Genomic DNA, 23,773 nt, shown 5'->3' on the forward strand with positions numbered 1-23,773 from the left:
TTTACAACTTTTTCAAATGGGAGACCTACATACAGAAAGTGCTTTCCTTTCTTAACAGTAACACAGCTCTGTACGAAAATACCCTCAAATAAAAGGTGACATTCTGTACTGTCACCTAATATGCAACATTCTATCTCAAATCTAAAATGCTGGAGCACCACATTTAAAACTGTAAGCTTCACTGTCCAAACACATATGGTGTGGACTATGTGTGTCTGGTAAACACATGTGGATCTGGTGAACAGTTATCACTTGTTGACCAACTACAGGAATACTGACCTCAGAGTCTCCAGTTTACAGTGGGGATTCCCCAGTACAGCAGAGAGCAGCTTCACTCCTGAATCCTTCAGGTAATTGTTACTCAGATCCAGCTCTCTCAGGTGTGAGGGGTTTGACCTCAGAGCTGAGACCAGAGAAGCACAGCCTTTCTCTGTGACTCCACAGCCTGACAGCCTGCAAAGAGTCAAATCATATCTAGGTGAAAATACTGGCAGAATTGTTTTCAACATATTCAGATACATCAGTGTCCTGAAACCTTCCATATCTATTCATAAAATAGTGTATCATCATTAAAAATGACACATGAACAAAGTATTGCCTGCAGATAGAAACATGTATAGTACAAATATTATAGTAGACTGACCAGACCAGTTTAAAAAGCAGTATCAGTCAAAAGACAGACATTGAGGTGTCAGATTTAGAACGTATTGAGTATACAGTCCACACCATATCTATTTAGACAGTGAGGTATCAGATTTAGATTGTATTGAGTATACGTCCACACCATATCTATTTAGACAGTGAGGTATCAGATTTAGATTGTATTGAGTATACAGTCCACACCATATCTATTTAGACAGTGAGGTATCAGATTTAGATTGTATTGAGTATACAGTCCACACCATATCTATTTAGACAGTGAGGTATCAGATTTAGATTGTATTGAGTATACAGTCCACACCATATCTATTTAGACAGTGAGGTATCAGATTTAGATTGTAATAAGTATACAGTCCACACCATATCTATTTAGACAGTGAAGCTAACATTTTAAATGTGTCTCTATTCTCCAACATTTTGGATTTCAAATCACATTTTTCACGTGAGGTGATAGTTTATTATGTCACATTTTATTTCATTTTTTAATACGTTTACATACACCTTAGCCAAATACATTTAAACTACATTTTTTACAATTCCTGACATTTAATCCTTGTTAAAATTCCCTGTCTTAGGTCAGTTAGGATCACCACTTTACTTTGAAAATGTGAAATGTCAGAAAAATAGTAGAGAGAATTGTTTTTTTTCAGCTTTTATTTCTTTCATCACATTCAGAAGTTTACATACACTCAATTAGTATTTGGTAGCATTGCCTTTAAATTGTTTAACTTGGGTTAAATGTTTCAAGTAACCTTCCACAAGCTTCCCACAATAAGTTGGGTGAATTTTTGCCCATTCCTCCTGACAGAGCTGGTGTAACTGAGTCAGGTTTGTAGGTCTCCTTGCTCACACACGCTTTTTCAGTTCTGCCCTCAAATTTTCTGTAGGATTAAGGTCAGGGCTTTGTGATGGCCACTCCAATACATTGACTTTGTTGTCCTTAATCCGTTTTGCCACAACTTTGGAAGTATGCTTGGGGTCATTGTCCAATTGGAAGAACCATTTGCGACCAATCTTTAACTTCCTGACTTATGTCTTGAGATGTTGCTTCAATATATCCACATAATTTTCCTCCTCATGATGCCATTTATTTTGTGAAGTGCACCAGTCCCTCCTGCAGCAAAGCACCCCCACAACATGATGCTGCCAACTCCGGGTTTCACGGTTGGGATGGTGTTCTTCGGCTTGCAAGCCTCCCCCTTTTTCCTCCAAACATAACGATGGTCATTATGGCCAAACAATTATTTTTTTCTTTCATCTGACCAGAGGACATTTCTCCAAAAAGTAAGATCTTTGTCCCCATGTGCAGTTGCAAACCGTAGTTTGGCTTTTTTTATGGCGGTTTGGGAGCAGTGGCTTATTGCTTGATGAACAACCTTTCAGGTTATGTCGATATAGGACTCGTTTTACTGTGGATATAGATACTTGTGTACGTTTTTCCTCAAGCATCTTCACAAGGTCCTTTGCTGTTGTTCTGGGATTTATTTGCCACAAAGTAAGATAATCTCTAGGAGACAGAACATGTCTCCTTCCTGAGCGGTATGACGGCTGCGTGGTCCCATGGTGTTTATACTTGCGTACTATTGTTTGAACAGATGAACGTGGTACCTTCATTCATTTGGAAATTGCTCGCAAGGATGAACCAGACTTGTGGAGGTCTACAATATTTTTTTCCGAGGTCTAGGCTGATTTCTTTTCAATTTCCCATGATGTCAGGCAAAGAGGCACTGAGTTTGAAGGTAGGCCTTGAAATACATCCAAATTATGTCAATTAGCCTATCAGAAGCTTCTAAAGCCATGACATGATTTTCTGGAATTTTCCAAGCTGTTTAAAGGCACAGTCAACTTACTGTATGTAAACCTCTGACCCACTGGAATTGTGATACAGTGAATTATAAATTAAATCATCTGTCTGTAAAAAAGTGTTTGAAAAATTACTTTTGTCATGCACAAAGTAGATGTCCTAACCGACTTGCCAAAACCATAGTTTATTAACAAGAAATTTGTCGAGGTTCAAAAACTAGTTTTAATGACTCCAACCTAAGTATATATACACTTCCGAATTCAACTGTATGTGTTTCACTATTAAATATGAAATTCTGATGATGCCATGATTAAGAAAAAGCATGAATGAATCATGAATAATAATGAGTGAGAAAGTTCCAGAAGCCAAAACAAAACATGCTAACCTCTCACCATTACCAATAACAGAGGATACAACAAAACATGCTAACCTCTCACCATTACCAATAACAGAGGCTACAACAAAACATGCTAACCTCTCACCATTACCAATAACAGAGGCTACAACAAAACATGCTAACCTCTCAACCATTACAAAAAACAGAGGCTACAACAAAACATGCTAACCTCTCCCCATTACCAATAATAGAGGCCACAACAAAACATGCTAACCTCTCACCATTACCAATAACAGAGGCTACAACAAACATGTTAACATCTCACCATTACCAATAACAGAGACTACAACAAAACATGCTAACCTCTCACCATTACCAGTAACAGAGACTACAACAAAACATGTTAACCTCTCACCATTACCAATAACTACGGGGGTCTGATCTTTGTGCCTCTGTAACTTTCTCATTCATCATTATTCTCGATTCATTCCTGATTATTCATCATCATAGTAGCATCCACATGAATGTAGAAGTGTTCAGAAACATCTTCTATTCTTACTGACAATACAAGTGAAGTGACTCCAAAATGACAGGACAGTATTCACCATTCAGTTTCTATTAGGAAAACATCCAAAACACAACCAAGACAAACTGCAAATTAATTCAACAAGTTAGTAGAATCACCAGCTTGATGTAATCACTGCAGGCATGGAATATGGGAACAAATACTAAACTTATGACTACTTTAATACACTATAATTGAATATAACCAAATAATTACGACTTTTCAAATGGGTGAACTACATACATAAAGGGTTTTCATATCTGATAATACTGACCTCAGAGTCTCCAGTTTGCAGTGTGGATCCTCCAGTCTTGCAGAGAGCAGTCTGACTCCTGAGTCTCCTGGGTGATTGCAGCTCAGGTCCAGCTCTCTCAGGTGTGAGGGGTTTGACTTCAGAGCTGAGACCAGAGAAGCACAGCCTTCCTCTGTGACTAGACAGCCTGACAGCCTGCAAAGAGTCAAATCATTTTAAAATCAAACTGCTATTCTTTGGTGGTGAAAAGAGTGGCAGTATATTTTTCAACATATTCAGATATATCAGTGTCCTGAAACCTGCCATATCTATTCATAAAATAGTGTATCATCATAAAAATGACAAATGATCAAAGTATTGCCTGCAGAAAGAAACATGTATAGTACAAATATTATAGTAGACTGACCAGACCAGTTTAAAAAGCAGAATCAGTCAGAAGACAGACAGTGAGGAATCAGATTTAGATTGTATTGAGTATACAGTCCACACCATATCTATTTAGACAGTGAGGTATCATATTTAGATTGTATTGAGTATACAGTCCACACCATATCTATTTAGACAGTGAAGCTAACATTTTAAATGTGTCTCTATACTCCAACATTTTGGATTTGAGATCAAATGTTTCATTTGAGGTGACAGTTTTAATGTCACCTTTAATTTGAGGGTATTTTAAGACATATGTGTTTCACTATTAAAAATGAAAACAATTTATGTTTCCAGTCTCCCCATTTGAAGAAGTCTTAAGTATTCTCAACAATTCTCTCATAGTGTATTAAAATAGTCAAAAAATTTGTTTTTTGTCGTAAACTCGTTGGTAAATAAATAATAATAAATTATAGTTTATAGTAATAAATGTAGTTTATTGTCGTTGGTTGCATTTGCAGTTTGTTTTGGTTGTGTTTTTGGTTGTGTTTTGCCCAATAATAAAATGGTGGATGATGAGTGGAGTACTTTTCTGTCTAAGAGAGTAGATAACATGTTTCTAAACAATAATAAATTAATCCTGATGATGCCATGATTAAGAAAAATCATGAAAGAATCATGAATAATAATGAGTGAGAAAGTTACAGAGGCTACAACAAAGCATGCTAACCTCTCACCATAACCAATAACAGAGGCTACAACACAACATGCTAACCTCTCATCATTACCAATAACAGAGACTACAACAAAACATGCTAACCTCTCACCATTACCAATAACAGAGGCTACAACAAAACATGCTGACCTCTCACCATTACCAATAACAGAGACTACAACAAAACATGCTAACCTCTCACTATTACCAATAACAGAGACTACAACAAAAAATGCTAACCTCTCACCATTACCAATAACAGAGGCTACACCAACACATGCTAACCTCTCACCATTACCAATAACAGACTACAACAAAACATGCTAACCTCTCACCATTACCAATAACAGACTACAACAAAACATGCTGACCTCTCACCATTACCAATAACAGAGACCACAACAAAACATGCTAACCTCTCACCATTACCAATAACAGAGACTACAACAAAACATGCTAACATCTCACCATTACCAATAACAGAGGCTACAACAAAACATACTAACCTCTCACCATTACCAATAACAGAGACTACAACAAAACATACTAACCTCTCACCATTACCAATAACAGAGTGGTTCTTCTGTTGCTTTCTCATTCATCATTATTCTCGATTCATTCCTGATTATTCATCATCATAGTAGCATCCACATGAATGTAGAAGTGTTCAGAAACATCTTCTATTCTTACTGACAATACAAGTGAAGTGACTCCAAAATGACAGGACATTATTCACCATTCAGTTTCTATCAGGAAAACATCTAAAACACAACCAAGACAAACTGCAAATTAATTCAACAAGTTAGTAGAATCACAAGCTTGATGTAATCACTGCAGGCATGGAATATGGGACCAAATACTAAAAATATGACTACTTTAATACAATATAAGTGAATATAACCGAATAATTACGACTTTTCAAATGGGAGAACTACGTACATAAAGTACTTTCATATCTGATAATACTGACCTCAGAGTCTCCAGTTTACAGTGGGGATTATCCATTACAGCAGAGAGCAGCTTCACTCCTGAATCCTTCAGTTCATTGTTACTCAGATCCAGCTCTCTCAGGTGTGAGGGGTTTGACTCCAGAGCTGAGACCAGAGAAGCACAGCCTTCCTCTGTGACTCCACAGCCTGACAGCCTGACAAAGAGATCATCATGACTTCACAAACACACTGTTAATTTAACACAAGTAGTGTAGAAGGACAATGGTAGATGCATTTGGTTTATTCTCCCAATCAACATATAGATTCATCTTCCATCTCCCAGAATTGTATGGTCACATTGTTATACTAATGTGAACATCAATGCATTCATTCAATATGTTTTATAAATATAATATTATACACATATTATAATGCATAATTTTCTCTGAACTGAATATTGCTTCCTGATGATTAGTTCTTATATGTCATTTTATTTACTCACAGAACAGCTCTGGAGGCTTTGACCACTGGCAGCAGCCTCAGAAGACCTTCCTCTGATCTGCAGTATTTATTCAGGTCAAACACATCCAGCTCCTTTTCTGAAGTCAGCAACACAAAGACCAGAGCTGACCACTGTGCAGGTGACAGGTTGTCTTCAGAGAGACTTCCTGATCTCAGGTAGCTTTGGATCTCCTCTACTAGAGAATGGTCATTCAGTTCATTCAGACAGTGGAACAGATTGATGCTCCTCTCTGGAGAGGGATTCTCCCTGATCTTCTCCTTGATGTACTTCACTGTTTCTTCATGGCTCTGTGAGCAGCTTGTCTTTGTCAGTAGACCTCGTAAGTGCTTCTGATTGGACTCCAGTGAGAGGCCCAGAAGGAAGCGGAGGAAAAGGTCCAGGTTTCCCGTCTCACTTTGTAAGGCTTTATCCACAGCACTCCTGTAGAAAGTAACTTTACGCCTTTGTTTGATCCTCACAGAAAAGTTCCTGGACGTTGTTTTCAGTTTGTCCATTAGATTCTCATTGTTGTTGATGAATGAGAGGAACACATATACAGCAGCCAGAAACTCCTGAATGCTCAGATGAACAAAGCAGTACACCTTGTCCTGGTACAGCCCACATTCCTCTTTAAAGAGCTGTGTGCACAATCCTGAATACACTGAGGCTTCATTGACATCAATGCCAGCCTCCTTCAGGTCTTCTTCATAGAAAATCAGATTGCCATTCACAAGCTGTTGAAAAGCCAGTTTTCCCAGTGACAGAATGCTCTCTTTATTCCAGTGTGGACCTGTCTCTTCTTTCCCAAGATACTTTTCATTCTTCTGTGTGGTATGAAACACCACAAGGTGTGTGTACATCTCAGTCAGAGTCTTGGGCATCTCTTCTCTCTTATGTTTCAGCATGTGTTCAAGGACTATTGCAGAAATCCAACAGAAGACTGGAATGTGGCACATGATGTGGAGGCTCCTTGATGTCTTTATGTGTGAGATGATTCTGCTGGCCAGGTCCTCATCACTGAATCTCTTCCTGAAGTACTCCTCCTTCTGCGGGTCATTGAACCCTCGTACCTCTGTCACCTGGTCAACACACCATGATGGGATCTTATTGGCTGCTGCAGGTCGGGTAGTTATCCAGAGGAGAGCAGAGGGAAGCAGATTTCCCTTGATGAGATTTGTCAGCAGAACATCCACTGAGGTTGACTCTGTGACGTCCCAACAGATCTTGTTCTTCTGGAAGTCTAGGGGCAGTCGGCACTCATCCAGACCATCAAAGATGAACAGAACTTTCTACTTGTTGTAGTTGGAGATTCTTGATTGTTTGGTTTCAATTGAGAAGTGATTAAGAAGTTCAATGAAAGTGTGTTTGTCCTCTTTCATCAAATTCAGCTCCCGAAAAGGGAATGAAAATACAAATTGGACATCCTGATTTGCTTTTCCTTCAGCCCAGTCCAGAATGAACTTCTGCACAGAGACTGTTTTTCCAATGCCAGCTACTCCCTTTGTCAGCACAGTTCTGATAAGTTTGTCTTGTCCAGTTAAGGATTGGAAGATGTCGTTACATTTGATTGGAGTCTCTGGTCTTGCTTGTTTCCTGGTTGTTGTCTCAATCTGTCTCAGCTCATGTTCATTATTGACCTCTCCTGTTCCACCCTCTGTGATGTAGAGCTCTGTGTAGATCTTATTGAGAAGTGTTGGTTTTCCTTGTTTAGCGATCCCCTCAAAAACACATTGAAACTTCTTCTTTAGATTAGACTTGAGTTCACGTTGGCAAATCACAGCAAGATCATCTGAATCTAGAAATAACACAGATGATATTAATATTCCGTCTGTTTTAATACCTACAGTATTGAAGGACTGTTATAAAGTTGTAAATTACAACTGACTGTCTAAATCTGTAAATGTTTTCATAATGCATTACAGACTGGTGTGACTGATTATATTATTATAAGTATTATTGATGGTATTATTAATGTTCTCTCTTTCTCATCTCTCTTCTCTCTCTCTCTAAATTAACCAACACAACACATCCCTGCTGCTACTTGACGTAGTCACTAGGTGTTGTGTTAAGGCTGCTACAATATCACTGAGTTACACAGCTACTTTAGCTGTACTTTAGCTACATCTTTTAAATGTTATAAAACATCATTCATCATGAGGCAGACAGATCTTACATTTCTCCAGTGTGTCAGCAAGCTCCTTCTGGTGCATTTTCCTCAGGATGTGCAGTGTGATCTTCAGAGTCCCCTCTCTGGCACTGCTCTCCTGCTTCTCATCTTCAGCATCCACCACTTCCTTATCCTGCCTCTGACTCTCAAAGCCTTCTGGGAGTTCTGGACTAAGAATCCTCTTGAACATCTTCAGCTCGTTCTTCACAAATGTCATAATTTTCTCTTCAAGCAACTGAAATAAATAAAGTAAATAAGTTAAGCAAGAGAATAAATGCTTTCTCATTAACACATTAATGAATGATTGACAGATCAACTTTACTTGAGGTAAACAAAAACAAATGTACATAACAGGACCACATACACTGAATATGGAGGCCAGGTCTGGTTGATGACTCTGGGAAGACTGACCACTGAGAATCTCTGACTCTGATCTCTCCTGTTGGTTTCTGTGGACAAAACATGAGATTACATCTCCTCATCCAGGGAGTGCACACAAACACACACACACACACACACACACACACACACACACACACACACACACACACACACACACACACACACACACACACACACACACACACACACACACACACACACACACACAGGGAGGGAATGTTGTGTTTGTTTAATATTGTTTTAGGACTATGAAAATGGACAAAAGGATGAGCCTATGGATTATGAAAACAACAACAATAAATGGGAAAATGGGAGAGGAGAAATGACTAGAGGCAGTGTTGTTTAACTCACTGACCAGGACCCATGAGTTCTTCTTACCTTTGTTCAGTAGAAAAGTCTCTCTCTCTAAATAATATAGGAGGTTCCATAGACTTGTCACTCTTCATGGACACACAGCTGGGAACAGGGGAGGCTGGTCTCTCCTGCTTGATTGGTCTTCAACACAACAGAGACAAACATTACATCTCTCATCTACTCTGAGCTCAGATGGGGAAACAATAATTGAATTGCAAAACGCTATATATCCATTTTCAGAAATGTTGGTTAATTTTCTTTTGTTTTTTGAATAAATTATTAAACCACTATAAATCTTTATAAAGGCTCTTTAATTTACTTTACTGACTTTTAATGTGTACATGAAACTGGATTGTTTTTGCAGTGTCATGTATACATTTAAAGTGGTGTTATAAAAAGCAAACAAATGGAAAACTTTCATAACATTTACATACAAATAAAAGAGGCTACCTGCTGGCCTTACTGGGTGGATAGGATCATTAACCAGAGATATATAGGAGGGATATCACACCTGGCCTTACTGGGTAGATAGGATCATTAACCAGAGATATATAGGAGGGATATCACACCTGGCCTTACTGGGTGGATAAGATCATTAACCAGAAATATATAGGAGGGATATCACACCTGGCCTTACTGGGTAGATAGGATAATTAACCAGAGATATATAGGAGGGATATCACACCTGTCCTTACTGGGTGGATAGGATCATTAAACAGAGATATATAGGAGGGATATCACACCTGGCCTTACTGGGTGGATAGGATCATTAACCAGAGATATATAGGAGGGATATCACACCTGGCCTTACTGGGTAGATAGGATAATTAACCAGAGATATATAGGAGGGATATCACACCTGGCCTTACTGGGTAGATAGGATCATTAACCAGAGATATATAGGAGGGATATCACACCTGGCCTTACTGGGTGGATAGGATCATTAACCAGAGATAAATAGGAGGGATATCACACCTGGCCTTACTGGGTAGATAGGATCATTAACCAGAGATATATAGGAGGGATATCACACCTGGCCTTACTGGGTGGATAAGATCATTAACCAGAAATATATAGGAGGGATATCACACCTGGCCTTACTGGGTAGACAGGATCATTAACCAGAGCTATATAGGAGGGATATCACACCTGGCCTTACTGGGTGGATAAGATCATTAACCAGAAATATATAGGAGGGATATCACACCTGGCCTTACTGGGTGGATAGGATCATTAACCAGAGATATATAGGAGGGATATCACACCTGGCCTTACTGGGTAGATAGGATCATTAACCAGAGATATATAGGAGGGATATCACACCTGGCCTTACTGGGTGGATAAGATCATTAACCAGAAATATATAGGAGGGATATCACACCTGGCCTTACTGGGTAGATATGATCATTAACCAGAGCTATATAGGAGGGATATCACACCTGGCCTTACTGGGTGGATAAGATCATTAACCAGAAATATATAGGAGGGATATCACACCTGGCCTTACTGGGTGGATAGGATCATTAACCAGAGATATATAGGAGGGATATCACACCTGGCCTTACTGGGTAGATAGGATCATTAACCAGAGCTATATAGGAGGGATATCACACCTGGCCTTACTGGGTGGATAGGATCATTAACCAGAGATATATAGGAGGGATATCACACCTGGCCTTACTGGGTAGATAGGATCATTAACCAGAGATATATAGGAGGGATATCACACCTGGCCTTACTGGGTGGATAGGATCATTAACCAGAGATAGATAGGAGGGATATCACAACAGCCTTACTGGGTGGATAGGATCATTAACCAGAGATATATAGGAGGGATATCACAGCTGTCCTTACTGGATAGATAGGATCATTAACCAGAGCTATATAGGAGGGATATCACACCTGGCCTTACTGGGTCGATAGGATCATTAACCAGAGCTATATAGGAGGGATATCACACCTGTCCTTACTGGGTGGATAGGATCATTAACCAGAGATATATAGGAGGGATATCACAACAGCCTTACTGGGTGGATATGATCATTAACCAGAGATATATAGGAGTGATATCACACCTGTCCTTACTGGGTAGATAGGATCATTAACCAGAGCTATATAGGAGGGATATCACACCTGGCCTTACTGGGTGGATAGGATCATTAACCAGAGCTACAGTATATAGGAGGGATATCACAACAGCCTTACTGGGTGGATAGGATGATTAACCAGAGATATATAGGGATATCACACCTGACCTTACTGGGTGGATAGGATCATTAACCAGAGATAAATAGGGCTATCACACCTGACCTTACTGGGTGGATAGGATCATTAACCAGAGCTACAGTATATAGGAGGGATATCACACCTGACCTTACTGGGTAGATAGGATCATTAACCAGAGATATATAGGAGGGATATCACATCATTAACCAGAGATATATAGGAGGTATATCACACCTGGCCTTACTGGGTAGATAGGATCATTAACCAGAGATATATAGGAGGGATATCACACCTGGCCTTACTGGGTGGATAGAATCATTAACCAGAGCTACAGTATATAGGAGGGATATCACACCTGACCTTACTGGGTGGATAGGATCATTAACCAGAGATATATAGGAGGGATATCACACCTGGCCTTACTGGGTAGATAGGATCATTAACCAGAGATATATAGGAGGGATATCACACCTGGCCTTACTGGGTGGATAAGATCATTAACCAGAGATATATAGGAGGGATATCACACCTGACCTTACTGGGTGGATAGGATCATTAACCAGAGATATATAGGGATATCACACCTGTCCTTGCTGGGTGAATAAGATCATTAACCATAGATATATAGGGATATCACACGTGGCCTTACTGGATGGATAGGATCATTAACCAGAGATATATAGGAGGGATATCACACCTTACCTTACTGGGTGGATAGGATCATTAACCAGAGATAAATAGGGATATCACACCTGACCTTACTGGGTGGATAGGATCATTAACCAGAACTACAGTATATAGGAGGGATATCACACCTGACCTTACTGGGTGGATAGGATCATTGACCAGAGATATATAGGAGGGATATCACACCTGGCCTTACTGGGTAGATAGGATCATTAACCAGAGATATATAGGAGGGATATCACACCTGACCTTACTGGGTGGATAGGATCATTAACCAGAGATATATAGGAGGGATATCACACCTGGCCTTACTGGGTAGATAGGATCATTAACCAGAGATATATAGGAGGGATATCACACCTGGCCTTACTGGGTAGATAGGATCATTAACCAGAGATATATAGGAGGGATATCACACCTGGCCTTACTGGGTAGATAGGATCATTAACCAGAGATATATAGGAGGGATTTCACACCTGGCCTCACTGGGTGGATAGGATCATTAACCAGAGATATATAGGAGGGATATCACAACAGCCTTACTGGGTGGATAGGATCATTAACCAGAGATATATAGGAGGGATATCACACCTGTCCTTACTGGGTAGATAGGATCATTAACCAGAGCTATATAGGAGGGATATCACACCTGGCCTTACTGGGTGGATAGGATCATTAACCAGAGCTACAGTATATAGGAGGGATATCACAACAGCCTTCCTGGGTGGATAGGATCATTAACCAGAGATATATAGGGATATCACACCTGACCTTACTGGGTGGATAGGATCCTTAACCAGAGATATATAGGAGGGATATCACACCTGGCCTTACTGGGTGGATAAGATCATTAACCAGAGATATATAGGAGGGATATCACACCTGGCCTTACTGGGTGGATAGGATCATTAACCAGAGCTACAGTTTATAGGAGGGATATCACACCTGGCCTTACTGGGTGGATAGGATCATTAACCAGAGATATATAGGGATAGCACACCTGTCCTTACTGGGTGAATAGGATCATTAACCATAGATATATAGGGAAATCACACCTGTCCTTACTGGGTGGATAGGATCATTAACCAGAGATATATAGGAGGGATATCACACCTTACCTTACTGGGTGGATAGGATCATTAACCAGAGATAAATAGGGATATCACACCTGACCTTACTGGGTGGATAGGATCATTAACCAGAGCTACAGTATATAGGAGGGATATCACACCTGACCTTACTGGGTGGATAGGATCATTGACCAGAGATATATAGGAGGGATATCACACCTGGCCTTACTGGGTAGATAGGATCATTAACCAGAGATATATAGGAGGGATATCACACCTGACCTTACTGGGTGGATAGGATCATTAACCAGAGATATATAGGAGGGATATCACACCTGGCCTTACTGGGTAGATAGGATCATTAACCAGAGATATATAGGAGGGATATCACACCTGGCCTTACTGGGTAGATAGGATCATTAACCAGAGATATATAGGAGGGATATCACACCTGGCCTTACTGGGTAGATATGATCATTAACCAGAGATATATAGGAGGGATTTCACACCTGGCCTCACTGGGTGGATAGGATCATTAACCAGAGATATATAGGAGGGATATCACAACAGCCTTACTGGGTGGATAGGATCATTAACCAGAGATATATAGGAGGGATATCACACCTGTCCTTACTGGGTAGATAGGATCATTAACCAGAGCTATATAGGAGGGATATCACACCTGGCCTTACTGGGTGGATAGGATCATTAACCAGAGCTACAGTATATAGGAGGGATATCACAACAGCCTTCCTGGGTGGATAGGATCATTAACCAGAGATATATAGGGATATCACACCTGACCTTACTGGGTGGATAGGATTCTTAACCAGAGATATATAGGAGGGATATCACACCTGGCCTTACTGGGTGGATAAGATCATTAACCAGAGATATATAGGAGGGATATCACACCTGGCCTTACTGGGTGGATAGGATCATTAACCAGAGCTACAGTTTATAGGAGGGATATCACACCTGGCCTTACTGGGTGGATAGGATCATTAACCAGAGATATATAGGGATAGCACACCTGTCCTTACTGGGTGAATAGGATCATTAACCATAGATATATAGGGATATCACACCTGTCCTTACTGGGTGGATAGGATCATTAACCAGAGATATATAGGAGGGATATCACACCTGTCCTTACTGGGTGGATAGGATCATTAACCAGAGATATATAGGGATATCACACGTGTCTCTACTGGGTGAATAGGATCATTAATCAGAGCTATATAGGGATATCACACCTGGCACAAATTATTGCCTAGTTCTGCTTTTCCTACCGAAGGGTGCCCTACACCTGCACCCAGAGGGGAGTAGTTCCATGTCCAGGTACAGGGGGTGGCTTGGGTATAAAATAATAATTTGTGAACCTTGCTGAGGGCCCTGACCTTGCTGAGGGCCCTGACCTTGCTGAGGGCCCTGACCTTGCTGAGGGCCCTGACCTTGCTGAGGGCACTGACCTTGCTGAGGGCCCTGACCTTGCTGAGGGCCCTGACCTTGCTGAGGGCCCTGACCTTGCTGAGGGCCCTGACCTTGCTGAGGGCCCTGACCTTGCTGAGGGCCCTGACCTTGGTGAGGGCCCTGACCTTGCTGAGGGCCCTGACCTTGCTGAGGGCCCTGACCTTGCTGAGGGCCCTGACCTTGCTGAGGGCCCTGACCTTGCTGAGGGCCCTGACCTTGCTGAGGGCCCTGACCTTGGTGAGGGCCCTGACCTTGCTGAGGGCCCTGACCTTGCTGAGGGCCCTGACCTTGCTGAGGGCCCTGACCTTGAAGGCCATTTTCCTTTTTTTATTTGTTCAGATTGTTGCTGAGGTGATAATCCATCTAAAGTAATTTCCATTTCAAAATGTCAGACTTGATTTGCCCTGATGAAGAATGTATCAACCCCTACAAAAAATATACCTTAATTATTATTATCCACATAAAAACGCACATTTGCCGTTGCTGCAGGATTATTTTCCTGCTGTGAGAAACTGGGTCAAATTAAGATGTGGCATGTGTAAATGCATTCATCTTAAGTTAGCTAGGTGATAGATAGATATCTAGGTGAGACAACCACATATCACAGTCAAATATACAGGATACCAACATTCCTGTTAAACAATGGATATATAGATATCTAGGTGAGACAACCACATATCACAGTCTAATATACAGGATACCAACATTCCATTCCAGCTAAATAATGGTTTTAAAATCTAAAATCTACAATAGTTATATTGAAGCTACCAATAAGCAATCATTGTTTTCTGTATTGCGTTTTTGAAAATACATTCTTAAACAATATTGTCAGCTCACCTCTTAGTTTTGATGACATGTTCCCCAGAGAGACTCGTTTTAGAGTCAGGGTCCCCATCCTCTCTCTCCCCAGAGAGACTCATTTTAGAGTCAGGGTCCCCATCTTCTCTCTCCCCAGAGAGACTCATTTTAGAGTCAGGGTCCCCATCCTCTCTCTCCCCAGAGTGACTCATTTTTGAGTCAGGGTCCCCATCCTCTCTCTCCCCAGAGAGACTCATGTTAGAGGCAGGGCCCCCTTCCTCTCTCTCCCTAGAGAGACTCATTTTAGGGGCAGGGTCCCCATCCTCTCTCTCCCCAGAGAGACTCATTTTAGAGTCAGGGTCCCCATCCTCTCTCTCCCCAGAGAGACTCATTTTAGAGTCAGGGTCCCCATCCTCTCTCTCCCCAGAGAGACTCAAGTTAGAGGCAGGGCCCCCTTCCTCTCTCTCCCTAGAGAGACTCATTTTGGAGAACTGACCCCTAAACAGAGATCCAACAAGTTGGTTGTGGTTAACACAGTGACAACTAAACAGAGATCCAACATGTTGGTTGTGGTTAACACAGTGACAACTAAACAGAGATCCAACATGTTGGTTGTGGTTTACACAGTGACAACTAAACAGAGATCCAACATGTTGGTTGTGGTTAACACAGTGACAACTAAACAGAGATCCAACATGTTGGTTGTGGTTAACACAGTGACAACTAAACAGAGATCCAACATGTTGGTTGTGGTTAACACAGTGACAACTAAACAGAGATCCAACATGTTGGTTGTAGTTAACACAGTAATTCTTGAATGTCATTTGCTCTCAATTATGAATTTTCTCTTATAAAACATTTACTAACAGACATAGAAACAGTCAGGTGGTTAAATGCAATCACATGAATATGTAGATGTGACATCTCTTCTCCATGGTAACGGTCAATAACAATAATAAGTCCCTGTTTACAATAATAACAATAATAATAATAATAATAATAATAACAAGTCACTGTTTGTTAAGGTAGTTATAGACAGTACAGCAACAACAATAATAATAATAATATTAAGTCACTGTTTGTTAAGGTAGTTATAGAACAGTACAGCAACAATAATAATAATGATAATAATAATAAGTCACTGTTTGTTAAGGTAGTTATAGACAGTATGTCACGCTCATTGAAATGAAGGGACCAAGGCGCAGCGTGTTCCACATATTTGAATTAATCGAAACTCACCAAACAAAACAATAAAGCACAAACGAAACCTGAAGCTACTGGCAAGTAACCAAAAAACAAGATCCCACAAACTAAGGTGGAAAAAAAGGCTACCTAAGTATGATCCCCAATCAGAGACAATGATAGACAGCTGCCTCTGATTGGGAACCATACCCGGCCAACAAAGAAATATAAAAACTAGAATGCCCACCCAAATCACACCCTGACCTAACCAAATAGAGAAATAAAACGGCTCTAAGGTCAGTTCGTGACAGTATCCCCCCCCCCCCCCCCTCCCCCCCTCCGGCCGCTAAACCTGACTCTATAGGGGAGGGACCAGGTGGGCATCTAGCCTCGGTGGTGGCTCAGGTTCAGGATGTAGACCCCGCTCCACTCGCTGATCCCCGCGTCCGTGGAACCGACCGTGTATCGTCACCAGAGGCTCTGGACCATGGATCGTTGCCGGAGGAACTGGACCGTAGATCGTTGCCAGGGACTCCGGACCACGGATCGTCGCCAGAGACTCCGGGCTGCAGACCGTCGCAAGAGACTCCAGACCGTGGACAGTCTCAGGAGGTTCCGGGCCGTGTACCGTCTCAGGAGGTTCCGGGCCATGGATCCTCACAGCAGGCTCCGGTCCATGGATCATCACTGGAGGCTTCGGGCCATGGTTCATCACTGGAGGCTTCGGGCCATGGATCATCACTGGAGGCTGCGTGCCATGCATCATCACAGGAGGCTTCGGGCCATGGATCATCACTGCAGGCTCCGGGCCATGGATCATCACTGCAGGCTTCGTGCCATGGATCTTCACTGGAGGCTTGGGGCCATGGATCATCACTGGAGGCTTGGGGCCATGAAATCATTGATTTCAGCACAGTTGACATCAGCACAGCTGACGTCATTTCCGTTCACAACTTGCAGACTTGTTTAAGTGCTGCTGTGCGTTTTGTTGCTAACCTTACCCTACCTGACAACTTTACGTTTTTAACTTTTTAATTACGTTTACATTTTTTGTTTTTCTCTCACTCAACTTTTTTTTCCATTCAACTTTTTCACTCTGGACGCTTTATCTGGACGTGGTTTGTCAGGACCTCCACCAGCCGAAGCTAAGTAGGTACATTAACATGATGCCTTCTAATTGCAGTCGCTGTACTCATAATATACAGGAGAACGACCGCCTTACGGCGAGGATAGCTGTGCTGCAAGCCCAGCTTCAGATGCAATCATTAGGCAAGAGTAATTTCAGTGTCGGAAAGGATGAAACAGTGTCTGTGCCACCAGTGAGTACAGATAGTAGTATAAATCCCCTCGCACGGTCCCCGCAGCCGGAAAACGCTAGCGTCCCACCTCGACAACAGCCAGTGAAATTGCAGGGCGCCAAATTCAAAACAACAGAAATCCCATAATTAAAATTCCTCAAATATACAAGTACTATACACAATTTTAAAGATAAACTTGTAAATTGTAAACACCAAACAACATATGTTAGGTCAGCGCCTAGTCACAGAAAACCATACAGCCATTTTCCAGCCAATGAGATGGCTCACAAGTCAGAAATAGCGATTAAATCAATCACTAACCTTTGATGACCTAATGATGATCTTCATCAGATGGCACTCTCAGGACTTCATGTTACACAATAAATGTGTGTTTTGTTCGATAAAGTTAATATTTTCTGTCCAAAAACCTCATTTGAAATTGGTGTGTTATGTTCAGAAATGCATTGTCTCAAACAAACATCCGGTGAAAGTGTAGAGAGCCACATCAAATTACATAAATAATCATCATAAACATTATATGCATATCCTAGCTTATGGGCCTGAGTAGCAGGCAGTTTAATTTGAGCACGTTTTTCTTCCAAATCTCTGAATGCTGCCCCCTACCCCAGTGAAGTTAAGCAGGGAGTGTGAGTCAGAGGCCGAGCCTTCTCTGGTCTCGACTCCACCCGTTACGGGGTCTGAGACGTCGAAGCCTCCCACCATTAGCTCTGACAAATTGAAAACCCTAGTCATTGGCGACTCCATTACACGTAGTATTAGACTTAAAACGAATCATCCAGCGATCATACACTGTTTACCAGGGAGCAGGGCTATCGACGTTAACCTCACCAGGGTAGGGAGCACTATTTTCACCTCCAGATGAAAATATTTGGATAGAAAACACTCTAAAGTTTCCAAAACTGTTAAAATAATGTCTGTGAGTATAAGATAACTTATATGGCAGGCGAAAACGTGAAGAAAATCCATCCAGGAAGTGAGATTTTTTACGTTGTTTTCCTTTGACTGCCTAAACAGTATCCAAAGACTTAGGACTCAGATTGCACTTCCACTAGAAGTCAATGGCCTTTAGTAATTGTTACAGGCTTGTATTGTGAAAAATGAGGGCGTAAGACCACTCTGAGTCAGTGGATAGTGGGAAGTCCCAAGAGCTTTATGCTACGCACGACCAAAAACGCACCTTTCTTGTTTTTCTTTTATATTGACGAAGCTATTGTCCGGTTGAAATATTATTGATTATTATCACTAAAAAACAACCTGAGGATTGATTATAAACATTGTTTGACGAACTTTATTGATACTTTTGGGATTTTTCTGTTGTGACTACCTATGAGGGATTTGTTTACTGAACAAAACGTGCCAACAAAACTGAGGATTTTGGATAAAATGAGGGACTTTATTGAACAAAACAAACATTTATTGGGTAACTGGGAGTCTTGTGAGTGCAACCATACGAAGATCAACAATGGTAAGTGATTAAGTTTATCGCTATTTCTTACTTTTCTTTCTCCTCTACTTGGCTGGTTACTGTTTGTAATGTTTTGTATGCTGAGCGCTGTCCTCAGATAACTCCCCTAGCTGCACAATGAAACAAGGTGCAGGCCAGGCAGCAGGCTGTTAGCCAGCCTGACAGTTTAGTGGAGTCAGCTCAGCTATCCCCATTGAGACCGTGTCTCTGCCTCAACCTAGGTTTGGCAAAACTAAACATGACAATGTTCGCCTTAGCAATCTCACTGAAATAAAGACCTCCTCCATTTCTGTCATTATTGAAAGAGATTTTGATACCTCACATCTCAAAATAGGGCTACTTAATGTTAGATCCCTCACCTCAAAGGCAGTTATAGTCAATGAACTAATCACTTAACATAATCTTGATGTGATTGGCCTGACTGAAACATGGCTTAACCCTGATGAATGTACTGTGTTAAATGAGGCCTCACCTCCTGGCTACACTAGTGACCATATCCCCTGCGCATCCCGCAAAGGCGGAGGTGTTGCTAACATTTACGATAGCAAATTTAAATTTACAAAAAAAATACGACGTTTTCGTCTTTTGAGTCATGAAATCTATGCAGCCTACTCAATCACTTTTTATAGCTACTGTTTACAGGCCTCCTGGGCCATATACAGCGTTCCTCACTGAGTTCCCTGAATTCCTATCGGACCTATCGGACCTTGTAGTCATAGCAGATAATATTCTAATCTTTGGTGACTTTAATATTCACATGGAAAAGTCCAAAAGGCTTTCGGAGCCAAAAAAACACAAAATAAACTTCAGTTAGTGCTAAATACGGCTACTAGAATCCTGACTAGAACCAACAAAAATGTATCATATTACTCCAGTGCTAGCCTCTCTACACTGGCAAGGGCTGATTTCAAGGTTTTACTGTTAACCTACAAAGCATTACATGGGCTTGCTCCTACCTATCTCTCTGATTTGGTCCTGCCGTACATACCTACACGTACGCTACGGTCACAAGACGCAGGCCTCCTAATTGTCCCTAGAATTTCTAAGCAAACAGCTGGAGGCAGGGCTTTCTCCTATAGAGCTCCATTTTTATGGAATGGTCTGCCTACCCATGTGAGAGACGCAGACTCAGTCTCAACCTTTAAGTATTTATTGAAGATTCATCTCTTCAGTAGGTCCTATGATTGAGTGTAGTCTGGCCCAGGAGTGTGAAGGTGAAAGGAAAGGCACTGGAGCAACGACCCGCCCTTGCTGTCTCTGCTGGTACCCCTCTCTCCACTGGGATTCTCTGCCTCTAACACTATTAGAAGAGCTAAGTCACTGGCTTACTGATGCTCTTCCTTGCCGTCCCTAGGAGGGGTGCGTCATTTGAGTGGGTTGAGTCACTGAATAAAGGATGAACTGTTGCTACTTTCCAAGCAATGGGGACCTCCCCAGAAAGGAGAGACAGGTTGAAAAGTTTGGGGAAAGGCTTGGTGATGATAGGGGCAGCAACCTTAAAGAAGAAAGGGTCTAAACCATCTGACCCAGAAGTTTTTTGGGGTCAAATTTAAGGAGCTTCTTTAGCACCTTGGACTCAGTGACTGCCTGCAGGGAGAAACTTTGTAGCGGGCCAGGGGAAAAAGAGGGAGAAGCATTGGGGATAGTCGCATTAGAAGGGGTGGGAGATGAGGAAATGTTGGACAGGCAAGGAGGCGTGGCTGAGTCAAATAGGGATCCAGACTTGATGAAGTGGTGGTTAAAGTTTTCAGCCATGTGCTTCTTGTCAGTAACAACCGTATCATCAACATTAAGGGACTTGTGCAACTGTGAGGAGGAGGAGGGTTTATTCTCCAGGTCTTTAACCATTTTCCAGAACTTCTTGGGGTTAGACCCATAGAAAGAGAACTGCTGCTTAAAGTAACTAACTTTGGCATTCCGGATAGCCTGAGTGCACTTATTTCTCATTTGCCTGAACGATAGCCAGTCAACCTACAAGTAACAGGACAGAGAATGTAGCCTAGGCCTGATATTTTTCACACCATTTCCAACAGAGGCCATCAGGTTGGTCAGCATGATAAGTGATCATAGCTCAAACCTACTCTGACTATTGAATGTCTGACGTCGACCTAACCTTATAATAGTTTGTAGGTAACCTAGACCTAACCTTATAATAGTTTGTAGGTAGCCTAGAGCTAACCTTATAATAGTTTGTAGGTAGTCTAGACCTAACCTTATAATAGTTTGTAGGTAACCTAGACCTAACCTTATAATAGTTTGTAGGTAGCCTAGAACTAACCTTATAATAGTTTGTAGGTAACCTAGCCTAGACCTACGAGAGTCTGCCCGTCTATCCACTGTATATCCCCTCTACTGTATATCAACTGTATAGCCACTGTACTGTATATCAACTGTATATCCACTGTACTGTATATCAACTGTATATCCACTGTACTGTATATCAACTGCATATCCAGTGTACTGTATATCAACTGTATAGCCACTGTACTGTATATCAACTGTATATCCACTGTACTGTATATCAACTGTATATCCACTGTACTGTATATCAACTGTATATCCACTGTACTGTATATCAACTGTATATCCACTGTACTGTATATCAACTGCATATCCAGTGTACTGTATATCAACTGTATAGCCACTGAACTGTATATCAACTGTATATCCACTGTACTATATATCAACTGTATATCCACTGTACTGTATATCAACTGTATAGCCACTGAACTGTATATCAACTGTATATCCACTGTACTGTATATCAACTGTATATCCACTGTACTGTATATCAACTGTATATCCACTGTACTGTATATCAACTGCATATCCAGTGTACTGTATATCAACTGTATAGCCACTGAACTGTATATCAACTGTATATCCACTGTACTATATATCAACTGTATATCCACTGTACTATATATCAACTGTATATCCACTGTACTGTATATCAACTGCATAGCCACTGTATATCAACGGTATATCCACTGTACTGTATATCAACTGCATATCCACTGTACTGTCTATCAACTGCATAGCCACTGTACTGTATATCAACTGTATATACACTGTACTATATATCAACTGTATATCCACTGTACTGTATATCAACTGCATAGCCACTGTATATCCACTGTACTGTATATCAACTGTATAGCCACTGAACTGTATTTCAACTGTTTAGCCACTGCATATCAACTGTATATCCACAGTATAGTCACTGTACTGTATATCAACTGTACAGCCAACATACTGGAAATCAACTGTATAGCCACTATATTGTATATCAACTGTACAGCCACTGTATATCCACTATTTTATTTATTTTATTTTTATTTTACCTTTATTTAACCAGGTAGGCAAGTTGAGAACAAGTTCTCATTTACAATTGCGACCTGGCCAAGATAAAGCAAAGCAGTTCGACAGATACAACAACACAGAGTTACACATGGAGTAAAACAAACATACAGTCAATAATAAAGTATAAACAAGTCTATATACAATGTGAGCAAATGAGGTGAGAAGGGAGGTAAAGGCAAAAAAAGGCCTTGGTGGCAAGGTAAATACAATATAGCAAGTAAAACACTGGAATGGTAGTTTTGCAATGGAAGAATGTGCAAAGTAGAAATAAAAATAATGGGGTGCAAAGGAGCAAAATAAATAAATAAATTAAATACAGTTGGGAAAGAGGTAGTTGATAGGGCTAAATTATATGTGGGCTATGTACAGGTGCAGTAATCTGTGAGCTGCTCTGACAGTTGGTGCTTAAAGCTAGTGAGGGAGATAAGTGTTTCCAGTTTCAGAGATTTTTGTAGTTCGTTCCAGTCATTGGCAGCAGAGAACTGGAAAGAGAGGCGGCCAAAGAAAGAATTGGTTTTGGGGGTGACTAGAGAGATATACCTGCTGGAGCGTGTGCTACAGGTGGGAGATGCTATGGTGACCAGCGAGCTGAGATAAGGGGGGACTTTACCTAGCAGGGTCTTGTAGATGACATGGAGCCAGTGGGTTTGGCGACGAGTATGAAGCGAGGGCCAGCCAACGAGAGCGTACAGGTCGCAATGGTGGGTAGTGTATGGGGCTTTGGTGACAAAACAGATTGCACTGTGATAGACTGCATCCAGTTTGTTGAGTAGGGTATTGGAGGCTATTTTGTAAATTACATCGCCAAAGTCGAGGATTGGTAGGATGGTCAGTTTTACAAGGGTATGTTTGGCAGCATGAGTGAAGGATGCTTTGTTGCGAAATAGGAAGCCAATTCTAGATTTAACTTTGGATTGGAGATGTTTGATATGGGTCTGGAAGGAGAGTTTACAGTCTAACCAGACACCTAAGTATTTGTAGTTGTCCACGTATTCTAAGTCAGAGCCGTCCAGAGTAGTGATGTTGGACAGGCGGGTAGGTGCAGGTAGTGATCGGTTGAAGAGCATGCATTTAGTTTTACTTGTATTTAAGAGCAGTTGGAGGCCACGGAAGGAGAGTTGTATGGCATTGAAGCT

At 41.2% G+C, this 23,773-nt stretch overlaps 1 protein-coding gene across 1 annotated transcript in view; it reads right to left on the reverse strand.

The window, feature by feature from the left end:
- Positions 1-23,773, reverse strand: part of LOC110511505 (NACHT, LRR and PYD domains-containing protein 12) — a 115,706-nt gene that overhangs the window by 11,025 nt on the left and 80,908 nt on the right. Inside the window, 4 exon segments of the mRNA XM_036939578.1 lie at positions 280-453; positions 5,671-5,844; positions 6,132-7,926; positions 8,305-8,533. Coding sequence (XP_036795473.1) covers positions 280-453; positions 5,671-5,844; positions 6,132-7,926; positions 8,305-8,533 — 2,372 coding nt within the window.

The sequence above is a fragment of the Oncorhynchus mykiss genome, chromosome 12 (assembly GCF_013265735.2).
Source record: "Oncorhynchus mykiss isolate Arlee chromosome 12, USDA_OmykA_1.1, whole genome shotgun sequence".
NCBI lineage: Eukaryota > Metazoa > Chordata > Actinopteri > Salmoniformes > Salmonidae > Oncorhynchus > Oncorhynchus mykiss.